The sequence below is a fragment of the Salmo salar genome, chromosome 24 (genome assembly GCF_965601325.2).
Source record: "Salmo salar chromosome 24, fSalSal1, whole genome shotgun sequence".
In the NCBI taxonomy this organism is placed as follows: Eukaryota; Metazoa; Chordata; class Actinopteri; order Salmoniformes; family Salmonidae; genus Salmo; species Salmo salar.
In genome coordinates, this window is record NC_138314.1 from 49,582,134 (window position 1) to 49,598,222 (window position 16,089).

A 16,089-nucleotide genomic window follows, 5' to 3' on the forward strand; every position below is an offset into this window, starting at 1 on the left:
AGGGAATTTTTACTAGGATTAAATGTCAGGAATTGTGAAAAACTGAGTTTAAATGTATTTGGCTGAGGTGTATGTAAACGTCCGACTTCAACTGTAGCTAACTACGTCTATGGGCTTTCATGTTTTTCTGTCATGTAAAAAGGTGCAGTAGATTATATCATAACTGCACATTTGAGCTTTTTGGGGCTTGGAATTGTATATATTTTTTAAATAAAATGTATTTAATGTGTGTGTTATCAGGCTTGAATATTCTATCAAAGCTCTAATCAAATCCAGATATAGGCCCATTTATATGCTTTATAATGCTTTTCAATGACGCTTCCGGTTTTTGTGGGAAATATTAGGTTACCTTGGAAAAATGTAATTTATTCAACCTTTTGTAAAATATTCAACCCCAGTAGAATGCAAGCCTACGAATTGAGGCTGTTCTGAGGTCAAAGGACGTTTTGTACACTCAGTGCACACTTAAATATATTTTAAAGTGCTCAGAAGAGTCTTGTGGGCGTCGTAGAGAATTCGATGGCGGGGTCATATTAGTGTGTAGCCCAAACTGGTTGGGCGCTGCAGACCGAAGTTGCCACATCGGTGTGTACCAATCAGACTAGTCCTGTGATGCTTATGAGGTTCGTGACATAGGAGGATGGAAAAGCAGATATCTCTTAGACAGACACCTTTTCGATTTCGGGATTTTTCTGTTACGTTTATTAGATCTCTGCTGAATAAGAATCAACTGACCTGTCTGGTTAAAAAGGTTAAAGGAAGGTTCATCTGACCTGCCTGGTTAAAAAGGTTAAAGGAAGGTTCAACTGACCTGCCTGGTTAAAAAGGTTAAAGCAAGGTTCAACTGACCTGCCTGGTTAAAAAGGTTAAAGGAAGGTTCATCTGACCTGCCTGGTTAAAAAGGTTAAAGGAAGGTTCAACTGACCTGCCTGGTTAAAAAGGTTAAAGGAAGGTTCATCTGACCTGCCTGGTTAAAAAGGTTAAAGGAAGGTTCAACTGACCTACCTGGTTAAAAAGGTTAAAGGAAGGTTCAACTGACCTGCCTGGTTAAAAAGGTTAAAGGAAGGTTCAACTGACCTGCCTGGTTAAAAAGGTTAAAGGAAGGTTCAACTGACCTACCTGGTTAAAAAGGTTAAAGGAAGATTCATCTGACCTGCCTGGTTAAAAAGGTTAAAGGAAGGTTCAACTGACCTGCCTGGTTAAAAAGGTTAAAGGAAGGTTCATCTGACCTGCCTGGTTAAAAAGGTTAAAGGAAGGTTCAACTGACCTGCCTGGTTAAAAAGGTTAAAGGAAGGTTCAACTGACCTGCCTGGTTAAAAAGGTTAAAGGAAGGTTCAACTGACCTGCCTGGTTAAAAAGGTTAAAGGAAGGTTCATCTGACCTGCCTGGTTAAAAAGGTTAAAGGAAGGTTCATCTGACCTGCCTGGTTAAAAAGGTTAAAGGAAGGTTCAACTGACCTGCCTGGTTAAAAAGGTTAAAGGAAGGTTCAACTGACCTACCTGGTTAAAAAGGTTAAAGGAAGGTTCAACTGACCTGCCTGGTTAAAAAGGTTAAAGGAAGGTTCAACTGACCTGCCTGGTTAAAAAGGTTAAAGGAAGGTTCAACTGACCTACCTGGTTAAAAAGGTTAAAGGAAGATTCATCTGACCTGCCTGGTTAAAAAGGTTAAAGGAAGGTTCATCTGACCTGCCTGGTTAAAAAGGTTAAAGGAAGGTTCAACTGACCTGCCTGGTTAAAAAGGTTGAATGAAATGTAAAGAATGTAAACACGTTTAAAGTTGTGTGTCTCACCCTCTAGTCCTGATGTTTTCCCTCTCAGGCCGGGGGTGGAGGTGCTGGACTTCTCATTCTGGAGATAAAAAGAGGCTCATAATCCACTTATAACAATACATATTTTAACCACTGAGCTCTGGTATATGAGAGATGATTAAATCCAAATTTTCCAGACTTGGGGTAAAGGTAGAAATATGTTGTCAATAAAGATTAAAGGGGGGGGGGGGGGGGGAAAGCCATGAGAGATCAGACCGTGATGACGTCTTTGGACTTGTTGGAGGGCGTACTACTAGACGAGGCCATAGAGGCGGGGCTGAGGGGAGGGACTTCCTTCTTCAGCAGACGGCTCTTATCCAATCGGTTCTCACGAGGGGACTGAGTTGGGCTTCCTCTAGGAGAGGCAGGATCCTAAAATAACGGCGAAAGAGAACAATAGAAAAGAGTATGGTTTCGTTCCATTTCTATTGGTAAAGTATTGGTTCCATGATTCATGAACTAAAATAAAAAATAAATATTGTTCTATACTCACTAAAAGCTTATTTCTCTCAAATGTTGTTCACCAATTTGTTTACATCCCTGTTAGTGAGCATTTCTCCTTTGCCAAGATAATCCATCCACCTGACAGGTGTGGCATATCAAGAATATGATTAAACAGCATGATCACTACACAGGTGCACCTTGTGCTGGGGACATAAGGTCATTTTTAAAAAAATTTGCAGTTTTGTCACACAACACAATGCCACAGATGTCTTAAGTTTTGAGGGAGAGTGGAATTGGCATTCTGACTGCAGGAATGTCCACTAGAGCTGTTGACGGAAAATGTAATGTTAATTTCTCTACCATAAGCCGCCTCCAACATCGTTTTAGAGAACTTGGCAATACGTCCAACCGGCCTCACAACCGCAGACCACGTGTAACCACGCCAACCCAGGACCTCCACATCCGGCTTCTTCACCTGCGGGATCGTCTGAGACCAGACACCCAGACAGCTGATGAAAATGTGGGTTTGCACAACCAAAGAATTTCTGCACAAACTGTCAGAAACCGTCTCAGGGAATCTCATCTGCGTGCTCGTCGTCCTCACCAGGGTCTTGACCTGACTGCAGTTCGGCGTCGTAACCGGACTTCAGTGGGCGAATGCTTTAACACGATGAACACTGGCACTCTGGGAGATGTCTGCTCTTCACGGATGAATCCTGGTTTCAACTGTACCGGGCAGATGGTAGATGGCGTGTATGGCGTCGTGTGGGGGAGTGGTTTGCTGATGTCAACGTTGTGAACAGAGGGCCCCATGGTGGAGGTGGGGTTATGGTATGGGCCCCATGGTGGAGGTGGGGTTATGGTATGGGCCCCATGGTGGCAGTGGGGTTATGGTATGGGCCCCATGGTGGAGGTGGGGTTATGGTATGGGCCCCATGGTGGAGGTGGGGTTATGGTATGGGCCCCATGGTGGAGGTGGGGTTATGGTATGGGCCCCATGGTGGAGGTGGGGTTATGGTATGGGCCCCATGGTGGAGGTGGGGTTATAGGCATAAGCTACGGACAACGAACACCATTGCATTGTATCAATGGCAATTTGAATGCACAGAGATACCGTGACGAGATCCTGAGGCCCGTTGTCGTGCCATTCATCCGCCACCATCACCTCATGGTTCAGCATGATAATGCACCGACCCATGTTGCAAGGATCTGTACACAATTCCTGGATGCTGAAAATGTCCCAGTTCCTCCATGGCCTGCATACTCAACAGACATGTCACCCATTGAGCATGTTTGGGATGCTCTGGATCGACAGCCTGTTCCAGTTCCCACCAATATCCAGAAACTTCACACAGCCATTGAAGAGGAGTGGGACAACATTCCACAGGCCACAATCAACAGCCTGATCAACTCTATGTGAAGGAGACGTGTCGCGCTGCGTGAGGCAAATGGTCACACCAGATACTGACTGGTTTTCTGATCCACACCCTTAACTTGTTTTTAAAGGTATCTGTGACCAACAGATGCATATCTGTATTCCTAGTAATGTGAAATCCATAGATTAAGGCCAAATTAATTTATTTCAATTGACTGATTTCATTATATAAACTGTAACATATTTGAAATTGTTACATTTATTCAGTGTTTATATGAGAGAGAGAGAGAGAGAGAGAGAGAGAGAGAGAGGAGAGAGAGAGAGAGAGAGAGAGAGAGAGAGAGAGAGAGAGAGAGAGAGAGAGAGAGAGAGAGAGAGAGAGAGGAGAGAGAGAGGAGAGAGAGAGAGAGAGAGAGAGAGAGAGAGAGAGAGAGAGAGAGAGAGGAGAGAGAGAGAGAGAGAGAGAGAGAGAGAGAGAGAGAGAGAGGAGAGAGAGAGAGAGAGAGAGAGAGAGAGAGAGAGAGAGAGAGAGAGAGAGAGAGAGAATATAACCTCATTAGAGACATCCACCACTAGGCTGTCATCACTCTTCTCCCCGTCGCTGTCCTGAAACAGATACAATATAATACAACTTTATTGTCCCGAGAACGAACACAACAACACATTGGACCTCCTCAACAATTTACCATAGTTAGATTCCCCATACCAGGGCATCATCAGAACATCCTGACAGGCCTGACTGACCTCATCGACTAATCAGCAAGAGTTTGGTTAGTTGAATCAGCTGTGTTAGCGCTGTGCTTTTGAAAAGTGCATCCTCTGGGTTTTTTGGTTTGAAAGTTGCCTCACTCACGTAACGTGTTGCGCTCAGCTCCTTTTCAGACATTTTCGGTTTCTTGCTGTCTGAGGAGTCACCTGAACTCCTGTGCTTCTCTACTGCTCGGAAACTGGAGGAGGGGGACACAGACGGACTCTGAGCGAGAGAGAGAGAGAGAGGGGGGTGTGAGTGTTAATGTTAGTTTACAAGTCTGATTTTGTAAGAGCTCAACTACCCCTCCTCTTAGAGGTGAGCACAGGATAAAAAGGAATGGAGAGGAGAGGAGAGGATGAAGAGTAGGAGAGGAGAGGATGAAGAGTAGAAGAGGAGAGGAGACAAAGGAAAGGAGAAGAGGAAGAGGAAGAGGAGAGGAGGGAAAGAAGAGGAGACAAAGGAGAAGAGGAGAGGAGACGAGGAAGAGGAGAGGAGGAAGAGGAGACAAAGGAGAGGAGAAGAGGAAGAGGAGAGGAGGAAGAGGGGAAGAAGGGAGAGAGAAAAAGGATGAGAGGAGAATGCAGCATGGCCTTGGCCTTTCCACTAACTCATCCTGCCCTTTACCGTGCTGCTAGCGTTGATGACTGGCAAACAGTGTGTGTGTGTGTGTGTGTGTGTGTGTGTGTGTGTGTGTGTGTGTGTGTGTGTGTGTGTGTGTGTGTGTGTGTGTGTGTGTGTGTGTGTGTGTGTGTGTGTGTCAGTGACTAGATGAAAACAGTCCCAATTTGCTTCCTTCCCCTTGGCACTAACCCTTCAATGTTTATCATTTTCTACAGCCAGACAGCATAGATGACAGATCAGAGCAGCATTAGACAGTAAGGATGACTGATCAAAGCAGTATTAGACAGATCATAGCAGTATTAGACAGCACAGATGACAGATCAGAGCAGCATTAGACAGTACAGATGACAGATAAGAGCAGCATTAGACAGCATAGATGACAGATCAGAGCAGCATTAGACAGCATAGATGACAGATCAGAGCAGCATTAGACAGCATAGATGACAGATCAGAGCAGCATTAGACAGCATAGATGACAGATCAGAGCAGTATTAGACAGCATAGATGACAGATCAGAGCAGCATTAGACAGTACAGATGACAGATCAGAGCAGTATTAGACAGATCATAGCAGTATTAGACAGTAAGGATGACAGATCAGAGCAGTATTAGACAGTATAGATGACAGATAAGAGCAGTATTAGACAGTACAGATGACAGATCAGAGCAGTATTAGACAGTACAGATGACAGATCAGAGCAGTATCAGACAGTACAGATGACAGATCAGAGCAGTATTAGACAGTACAGATGACAGATCAGAGCAGTATTACACAGTACAGATGACAGATCGGAGCAGTATCAGACAGTACAGATAACAGATCAGAGCAGTATCAGACAGTACAGATGACAGATCAGAGCAGTATTAGACAGATCATAGCAGTATTAGACAGTACAGATGACAGATCAGAGCAGTATTAGACAGTAAGGATGACTGATCAAAGCAGTATTAGACAGATCATAGCAGTATTAGACAGTAAGGATGACAGATCAGAGCAGTATTAGACAGTATAGATGACAGATAAGAGCAGTATTAGACAGTACAGATGACAGATCAGAGCAATATTAGACAGTACAGATGACAGATCAGAGCAGTATTAGACACTATAGATGACAGATCAGAGCAGTATTAGACAGTACAGATGACAGATCAGAGCAGTATTAGACAGTACAGATGACAGATCATAGCAGTATTAGACAGTAAGGATGACAGATTAGAGCAGTATTAGACAGTATAGATGACAGATCAGAGCAGTATTAGACAGTACAGATGACAGCACATACTGCAAACTGTGCTTTCACACACATTCAATGTTTTTTCTAAATATTTAGACTAGCTACTGTATAACACACCACTGATAAGACCACTACAAGACCACTACAAGACCTGACAAACAACTACAAGACCTGACAAAGACCTGACAAAGACCTGACAAAGACCTACAAAGACCTGACAAAGACCTACAAAGACCTGACAAAGACCTACAAAGACCTGACAAAGACCTACAAAGACCTGACAAAGACCTACAAAGACCTGACAAAGACCTACAAAGACCTGACAAAGACCTACAAAGACCTGACAAAGACCTACAAAGACCTGACAAAGACCTACAAAGAAATGACAAAGACCTACAAAGACCTGACAAAGACCTACAAAGAAATGACAAAGACCTACAAAGAAATGACAAAGACCTACAAAGACCAGACAAAGACCTGACAAAGACCTACAAAGACCTGACAAAGACCTACAAAGACCTGACAAAGACCTACAAAGAAATGACAAAGACCTACAAAGAAATGACAAAGACCTACAAAGACCTGACAAAGACCTGACAAAGACCTACAAAGAAATGACAAAGACCTACAAAGACCTGACAAAGACCTACAAAGAAATGACAAAGACCTACAAAGACCTGACAAAGACCTGACAAAGACCTGACAAAGACCTGACAAAGACCTACAAAGACCTGACAAAGACCTACAAAGACCTGACAAACAACTACAAAGACCCAACAAAGACCTGACAAAGAACTACAGACCTGCCAAAACTACAAAGACCTGACAACAAACACTACATCACTACAAAAGTCAACAACATTGTAACAACCGTTCAATCAAACCAGCACCACAAACAAGATTCAAACATTTCAAAACAGCGCACACACACACACGCACACACAGTGTCTGAGGTAGCGGTATCTGAGGTAGCGGTATCTGAGGTAGCGGTATCTGAGGTAGCGGTATCTGAGGTAGCGGTATCTGAGGTAGCGGTATCCGAGGTAGCGGTATCCGAGGTAGCGGTATCCGAGGTAGCGGTATCCGAGGTAGCGGTATCCGAGGTAGCGGTATCCGAGGTAGCGGTATCCGAGGTAGCGGTATCCGAGGTAGCGGTATCCGAGGTAGCGGTATCCGAGGTAGCGGTATCCGAGGTAGCGGTATCTGAGGTAACGGTATCTGAGGTAACATATTAAACACACCTCTCTGTCCTGTCCTAATCTAATTCAAATCAAATGTTATTGGTCCATATTTAACAGATGTTATTGGTCCATACACATATTTAACAGATGTTATTGGTCCATACACATATTTAACAGATGTTATTGGTCCATATTTAACAGATGTTATTGGTCCATATTTAAAAGATGTTATTGGTCCATATTTAACACATGTTATTGGTCCATATTTAACACATGTTATTGGTCCATATTTAACACATGTTATTGGTCCATATTTAACAGATGTTATTGGTCCATATTTAACACATGTTATTGGTCCATATTTAACACATGTTATTGGTCCATATTTAACAGATGTTATTGGTCACATATTTAACAGATGTTATTGGTCCATATTTAACAGATGTTATTGGTCCATATTTAACAGATGTTATTGGTCCATATTTAACAGACGTTATTGGTCCATTTTTAACAGATGTTATTGGTCCATATTTAACAGATGTTATTGGTCACATATTTAACAGATGTTATTGGTCCATATTTAACAGATGTTATTGGTCCATACACATATTTAACAGATGTTATTGGTCCATACACATATTTAACAGATGTTATTGGTCACAAATTTAACAGATGTTATTGGTCACAAATTTAACAGATGTTATTGGTCCATATTTAACAGATGTTATTGGTCCATACACATATTTAACAGACGTTATTGGTCCATATTTAACAGATGTTATTGGTCCATACACATATTTAACAGACGTTATTGGTCCATATTTAACAGATGTTATTGGTCCATACACATATTTAACAGATGTTATTGGTCCATACACATATTTAACAGATGTTATTGGTCACAAATTTAACAGATGTTATTGGTCCATACACATATTTAACAGATGTTATTGGTCACAAATTTAACAGATGTTATTGGTCCATACACATATTTAACAGATGTTATTGGTCCATATTTAACAGATGTTATTGGTCCATATTTAACAGATGTTATTGGTCACATATTTAACAGATGTTATTGGTCACATATTTAACAGATGTTATTGGTCCATATTTAACAGATGTTATTGGTCCATATTTAACAGATGTTATTGGTCCATACACATATTTAACAGATGTTATTGGTCCATACACATATTTAACAGATGTTATTGGTCCATATTTAACAGATGTTATTGGTCCATATTTAACAGATGTTATTGGTCCATATTTAACAGATGTTATTGGTCCATATTTAACAGATGTTATTGGTCCATATTTAACAGATGTTATTGGTCCATATTTAACAGATGTTATTGGTCCATATTTAACAGATGTTATTGGTCCATATTTAACAGATGTTATTGGTCACATATTTAACAGATGTTATTGGTCACATATTTAACAGATGTTATTGGTCCATATTTAACAGATGTTATTGGTCCATATTTAACAGATGTTATTGGTCCATATTTAACAGATGTTATTGGTCCATACACATATTTAACAGATGTTATTGGTCCATATTTAACATATGTTATTGGTCCATATTTAACAGATGTTATTGGTCCATATTTAACAGATGTTATTGGTCCATACACATATTTAACATATGTTATACACACAAATCTAAAGTAAAATAACGAAACAAAGAAATATATAAATATTAGGACGAGCAATGTCGGAGTGTCGTTGACTAAAATACAGTAGAATAGAATACAGTATTAACATATGAAATGAGTAAAGCAGAATGTAAACATTATTAAAGTGACTAGTGACTACACTGCGTGTGTGAGAGAGAAAAAGTGTGTCTCTGTGTGTTTGTGTCTGTGTGTGTGTTTGTGTTTGTGTCTATCTGTGTGTTTGTGTCTCTATCTCTATCTGTGTGTCTGTGTCTGTGTGTGTGTGTGTGTGTGTGTGTTTGTGTCTCTGTGTGTGTGTGTGTGTGTGTGTGTTTGTGTCTCTGTGTGTGTGTGTGTGTGTTTGTGTCTCTGTGTGTGTGTGTGTGTGTGTGTGTGTTTGTGTTTGTGTCTGTGTGTGTGTCTGTGTGTGTGTGTGTTTGTGTCTCTGTGTGTGTGTTTGTGTTTGTGTGTGTGTGTGTGTGTGTGTGTGTGTTTGTGTCTGTGTGTCTGTGTGTGTGTGTGTGTGTTTGTGTCTCTGTGTGTCTGTGTGTGTGTGTGTGTGTTTGTGTCTCTGTGTGTGTGTTTGTGTCTGTGTGTCTGTGTGTGTGTGTGTGTGTGTGTGTGTGTGTGTGTGTGTGTGTGTGTGTGTGTGTGTGTGTGTTTGTGTCTGTGTCTGTGTGTGTGTGTGTTTGTGTCTGTGTGTCTGTGTGTGTGTGCGTGTGTCTGTGTGTGTGTGTGCGTACGCCCACAGTGCTCAGTCTGTGAAGAAAGCCATGCTAATCATCTCATTGCGTATTCAACAAACCAAATCTTCGACTGCAGGAACAGAGCAGACCGCTTAGAGACAAATTAACCTAAACACTGAACTCTCTCTCTCTCCCTTCGTTCCCTCGCTCTTGCTAACAAGACACCAGAATAATTAGAAGGAAAATACGTCTTACCTTGACTGAGTCTCTTTCTGAAGGATTGTCGAGAGAGAGAGAGAGCGAGAGAGAGAGAAAAAAATGGGTGAGAAAGAGAGAGAAAACCAAAGCCATAACATTTCACATACAGACAAATAACTGCACACAGTCTTACATACAGGTCACTGTAAAACACATATGCTGCAAAAATGTGTTTATTGGGCTTGCTCACTCAAATTAGTGCAGGGAGAGCTGTTAAACTCTGACAGGCTAACAATGGATTAGCTATGATACTGGGGCTGCTAATCTAGAGTTAGACTAGTGATTAGCATAGCACTGCTACTCTAGAGTTAGACTAGTGATTAGCATTGCACTGCTACTCTGGAGTTAGACTAGTGATTAGCATAGCACTGCTACTCCACAGTTAGACTAGTGATTAGCATAGCACTGCTACTCTAGAGTTAGACTAGTGATTAGCATAGCACTGCTACCCCACAGTTAGACTAGCGCTTAGCATAGCACTACTTCATTTTCCATTATAGTCATTTATCAGATGGTCTTATACAGAGCGACTTGCATTCATCTTAAGATAGCTAGGTGGGACAACCACATATCACAGTCATAGTAAGTCAATTTTCCTCAAAGTAGAAAGGTCAAAGCTAGTAGAGGGAAGTCAAGTGCGAGTGTTAGTGTTAGTTCATTAAAGGCTTTTTCTGGGGGGGGGGGGTTGAGGTGGTGGTGCGAGGGGTGTGCTATGGGATTATTTAAAATACTTTTTGAGGAGGTAGGGTTTCAGATGTTTTCTGAAGATAGGCAGAGACTCTGCTGTCCTAGATTCAGGGGGAAGCTGGTTCCACCATTGGGGTTTAAGGAGAGAGATAGAGCTTGTTAACAAACTATAGTTTTGGCAAGTCGGTTAGGACATCTACTTTGTGCATGACACAAGTAATTTTTCCAACAATTGTTTACAGACAGATTATTTCACTTATAATTCACTGTATCACAATTCCAGTGGGTCAGAAGTTTCCATACACTAAGTTGACTGTGCCTTTAAACAGCTTGGAAAATTCCATAAAATGATGTCATGGCTTTAGAAGCTTCTGATAGGCTAATTGACATCATATGAGTCAATTGGAGGTGTACCTGTTAAAACTTCTTGGTGACAGGGTGCAGTATTCGGAAATTCAGATGAATAACGTGCCCAAATGAAACTGCCTGCTACTCGGGCCCAGAAGGTAGGATATGCATATTATTAGTAGATTTGGATAGAAAACACTCTGACGTTTCTAAAACTGTTTGAACGATGTCTGTGAATATAACAGAACTCATATGGCAGGCAAAAACCTGAGAAAGAATCCAACCAGGAAGTGGTTTGTAGTTTTTCAAGTGATTGCCTATCCAAACTACAATGTCTGTGGGGTCATTTTGCACTTCCTAAGGCTTCCACTAGATGTCAACAGTCTTTAGAACCTTGTTTCATGCTTCTACTGTTACTGGGGAGAGAATAAGAGCTGTGGACTGCCTGAGGCCAATGAGTTGTTCTCTGCGCTGTCACACAGGCGCGCCGTTTCTTCTTTTTCCTCTGTAATGAATACGCTATTGTCCGGTTGGAATATTATCGAATATTTATGATAAAAAGACCTTAAGGATTGATTGTAAACATCGTTTGACATGTTTCTACGAACGGTAATGGAACTTTTTGACTTTTCGTCTCGGGTTTTGCGCTCATGCATTATGCCTTTGCAATAGTGATCTGAACACAATATGGAGTTTATCGAACAAAATGAACATTTCTTGTGGAAGTGGGAGTCCTGGGAGTGCATTCCGACAAAGATCAGCAAAGGTAAATTAAGATTTATAATACTCTTTCTGAGTTTTGTTGAACTTGGCGGGTAACTGTATAGCTTGCTTTGATGGCTGAGCTCTCAGAATATTGAACAATGTGCTTTCGCCGTAACGCTATTTTGAAATCTGACACAGCATTAAGGAGAAGTGTATCTATAATTCTTTCAATAACTGTTGTAAATATCAATTTTATCAACGTTTATGATGAGTATTTTTGTAAATTGATGTGCTCATTCACCGGAGGTTTTGGGAGGCTAAATATTTTCTGAACATCACGCGCCAATGTAAAATGGGGTTTTTGGATATAAATATGAACTTTATCGAACAAAACATACATGTATTGTGTAACATTGAGTCCTGGGAGTGTCATCTGATGAAGATCAAAGGTTAGTAATTCATTTTAGCTGTATTTCTGTTTTTTGTGACGCCTCTCCTTGCTTGGAAAATGGCTGTGTGGTTTTTCTTGTCACGGCACTGTCCTAACATAATCTAATGTTATGTTTTCGCGGGGTAAAGCCTTTTTTAAATCGGACAATGTGGTTGGATTAACGAGAAGTGTATCTTTAAAATGGGATATAATAGTTGTATGTTTGAGAAATTTGAATGATGAGATTTTTGTTGTTTTGAATTTGGCACCCTGCTATTTCACTGGCTGTTGAATAGTGTGTCCAGCGGATGGAATGCTAGCGTCCCACATGTCCCAGAGAGGTTAATATACTTCAAGGCCTACCATCAAATTCTATGCTTGACATCATGGGAAAATCAAAAGAAATCAGCCAAAATTGTAGACCTCCACAGGTCTGGTTCATCCTTGGGAGCAATTTCCAAATGCCTGAAGGTACCACGTTCATCTGTACAAACAATAGTACGCAAGTATAAACACCATGGGACCACGCAGCCGTCATACCGCTCAGGAAGGAGACGCGTTCTGTCTCCTAGAGATTAACGTACTTTGGTGTGCGAAAAGTGCAAATCAATCCCAGTACAACAGCAAAAGGACCTTGTGAAGATGCTGGAGGAAACAGGTACAAAAGTATCTATATCCACAGTAAAACGAGTCCTATATTGTCATAACCTGAAAAGCCGCTCAGCAAGGAAGAAGCCACTGCTCCAAAACCGCCATAAAAAAGCCAGACAACGGTTTACAACTGCACATGGGAACAAAGATCGTACTTTTTGGAGAAATATCCTCTGGTCTGATGAAACAAAAATATAACTGTTTGGCCATAATAACCATCGTTATGTTTGGAGGAAAAAGGGGGATGCTTGCAAGCCGAAGAACACCATCCCAACTGTGAAGCACGGTGGTGGCAGCATCATGTTGTGGGATGCTTTGCTGCAGGACGAACTGGTGTACTTCACAAAATAGATGGCATCACGAGGAGGGAAAATTATGTGGATATATTGAAGCAACATCTGAAGACATCAGTCAGGAAGTTAACCTCACTAGGGTAGGGGGCAGAATTTTCACCTCCAGATGAACAGCGTGCCCAAAGTAAACTGCCTGCTACTCAGGCCCAGAAGCTAGGATAGGCATATAATTAGTAGATTTGGATAGAAAACACTCTAAAGTTTCTAAAACTGTTAGAATAATGTGATAATAATCTGTGAGTATAACAGAACTGATATAGCAGGGGAACCCCTGAGGAAAATCCATCCAGGAAGTGCCATTATTTTGAAATGGCTGTTTTAACAATGAAAGCCTATCCACCATTTAAAGGGATAGGACCCAGATTCCGTTCCCTATGGCTTCCACTAGTTGTGAACAGTCATTAGACATCGTTTCAGGCTTTTATTCTGAAAAATGAGGGAGAACGACAACTTTGAGTCAGTGGATAGTGGGATGTCCCCAGAGCTGTTTCACCGAGAGCACGCCTTTCTTGTTTTTATTTTATGTTGACGACGCTTTTGTCCGTTTGAAATATTATCGATTATTTAGGCTAAAAACAACCTGATTGATTATAAACATCGTTTGACATGTTTCTATGAACTTTACGGATGCTATTTGGAATTTTCGTCTGCCTCTTGTGACCGCATTTAAGCCATTGGATTACTGAACAAAACGCGCCAACGAAATGGAGGTTTTTAGATATAAAGAGGGACTTTATCAAACAAAACAAACATTTATTGTCTAACTGGGAGTCTTGTGAGTGCAACCATACGAAGATCATCAAAGGTAAGTGATTCATTTTATTGCTATTTCTGACTTTCGTGACTAATCCACTTGGCTGGTACATGTATGTAATGTTTTGTGTGCTGAGCGCTGTCCTCAGATAATCGCATGGTGTGCTTTCTCCGTAAAGCCTTTTTGAAATCTGACACTGCGGCTGGATTAACAACACGTTAAGCTTTATGTTGATGTATTACACTTGTGATTTCATGAAAGTTAAATATTTATAGTAATTTAATTTGAATTTGGCGCTCTGCAATTTCACCGGATGTTGGCCAGGTGGGACAGTAGCGTCCCACACCCCCTAGAGAGGTTAAAGCTTGGTCGCAAATGGGTCTTCCAAATGGACAATGACCCCAAGCAAAGTTGTGGCAAAATGGCTTAAGGACAACAAAGTCAAGGTATTGGAGTGGCCATCACAAAGCCATGACCTCAATCCTACTGAAGATTTGTGGGCAGAACTGAAAAAGCATGTGCGAGCAAGGAGGCCTACAAACCTGACCCAGTTACACGAGCTCTGTCAGGAGGAATGGGCCAAAATTCACCAAACTTATATATATTACCTTCAACAGTGTCATCTTGTGATCAAGCCATCAATGTTTTGTGATTATTGGTGTCATAAAAATGTTAGCTAACGGGTTAGCAATTAGCATGTTTGACATTTCAGTGGAAATACTACTACGATCAGCTTTTTTAGCATAATAAATATGTCCCGTATTATCGGCATACGGTCCCCAGTTATTGGCCACCTTACTATTTTGTTGAATTACAAGATATATCCGTTTAATTCTGTTCAAAAAAGAGACACCAACCTCATATTTGAAGTGTTTACTAGATAGTTGACTAGTTGGCTTCCGGTAAAAAAAAAAAAGTCTCACAGCTAAATCGCTGGTTGAAAACTGTTTTCTGCCTCCCAACAGATGGGACTCCCCCACAAACAGAACCAAGCCTGGCCTGCTGAGGAGTGCAGGGCTACCGACGTTAAGGCTAATCTGAAGACGGTGCTGGCTAAAGCTAAAACTGGCGAGTGTAGAGAGTATAGGGATATTGTTATCCACGTCGGCACCAACGATGTTAGGATGAAACAGTCAGAGGTCACCAAGCGCAACATAGCTTCAGCGTGTAAATCAGCTAGAAAGATGTGTCGGCATCGAGTAATTGTCTCTGGCCCCCTCCTAGTTAGGGGGAGTGATGAGTTCTACAGCAGAGTCTCACAACTCAATCGCTGGTTGAAAACTGTTTTCTGCCCCTCCCAAAAGATAGAATTTGTAGATAATTGGCCCTCTTTCTGGGACTCACCCACAAACAGGACCAAGCCTGGCCTGCTGAGGAGTGACGGACTCCATCCTAGCTGGAGGGGTGCTCTCATCTTATCTACGAACATAGACAGGGCTCTAACTCCCCTAGCTCCACAATGAAATAGGGTGCAGGCCAGGCAGCAGGCTGTTAGCCAGCCTGCCAGCTTAGTGGAGTCTGCCACTAGCACAGTCAGTGTAGTCAGCTCAGCTGTCCCCATTGAGACCGTGTCTGTGCCTCGACCCAGGTTGGGCAAAACTAAACATGGCGGTGTTCGCCTTAGCAATCTCACTGGAATAAAGACCTCCTCCATTCCTGCCATTATTGAAAGAGATCGTGATACCTCACATCTCAAAATAGGGCTACTTAATGTTAGATCCCTCACTTCCTAGGCAGTTATAGTCAATGAACTAATCACTGATCATAATCTTGATGTGATTGGCCTGACTGAAACATGGCTTAAGCCTGATGAATTTACTGTGTTAAATGAGGCCTCACCCCCTGGTTACACTAGCGACCATATCCCCCGCGCATCCCGCAAGGGCGGAGGTGTTGCTAACATTTACGTTAGCAAATTTCACTTTACAAAAAAAATGGACTGCATTTTTGAATTTTGAGCTTTTAGTCATGAAATCTATGCAGCCTACTAAATCACTTTTTATAGCTACTGTTTACAGGCCTCCTGGGCCATATACAGCGTTCCTCACTGAGTTCCCTGAATTCCTATCGGACCTTGTAGTCATGGCAGACCGAGGCTCTGCATCTGTCCTCATGCTCCTAGACCTTAGTGCTGCTTTTGACA

At 41.7% G+C, this 16,089-nt stretch overlaps 1 protein-coding gene across 4 annotated transcripts in view; it reads right to left on the minus strand.

Moving 5' to 3' along the window:
- LOC106593032 (transducin-like enhancer protein 4) overlaps window positions 1–16,089 on the minus strand; it is a 63,869-nt gene that overhangs the window by 17,041 nt on the left and 30,739 nt on the right. For all 4 annotated transcript variants that reach the window (XM_045707022.2, XM_045707021.2, XM_045707025.2 and 1 more), the window contains 5 exons: window positions 10,016–10,032; window positions 4,480–4,599; window positions 4,179–4,232; window positions 2,024–2,179; window positions 1,790–1,847 (listed from right to left, as the gene is read on the minus strand). In XM_045707022.2, the coding sequence (XP_045562978.2) occupies window positions 1,790–1,847; window positions 2,024–2,179; window positions 4,179–4,232; window positions 4,480–4,599; window positions 10,016–10,032 (405 nt within the window). The remainder of the gene's footprint in view (window positions 1–1,789; window positions 1,848–2,023; window positions 2,180–4,178; window positions 4,233–4,479; window positions 4,600–10,015; window positions 10,033–16,089) is intronic.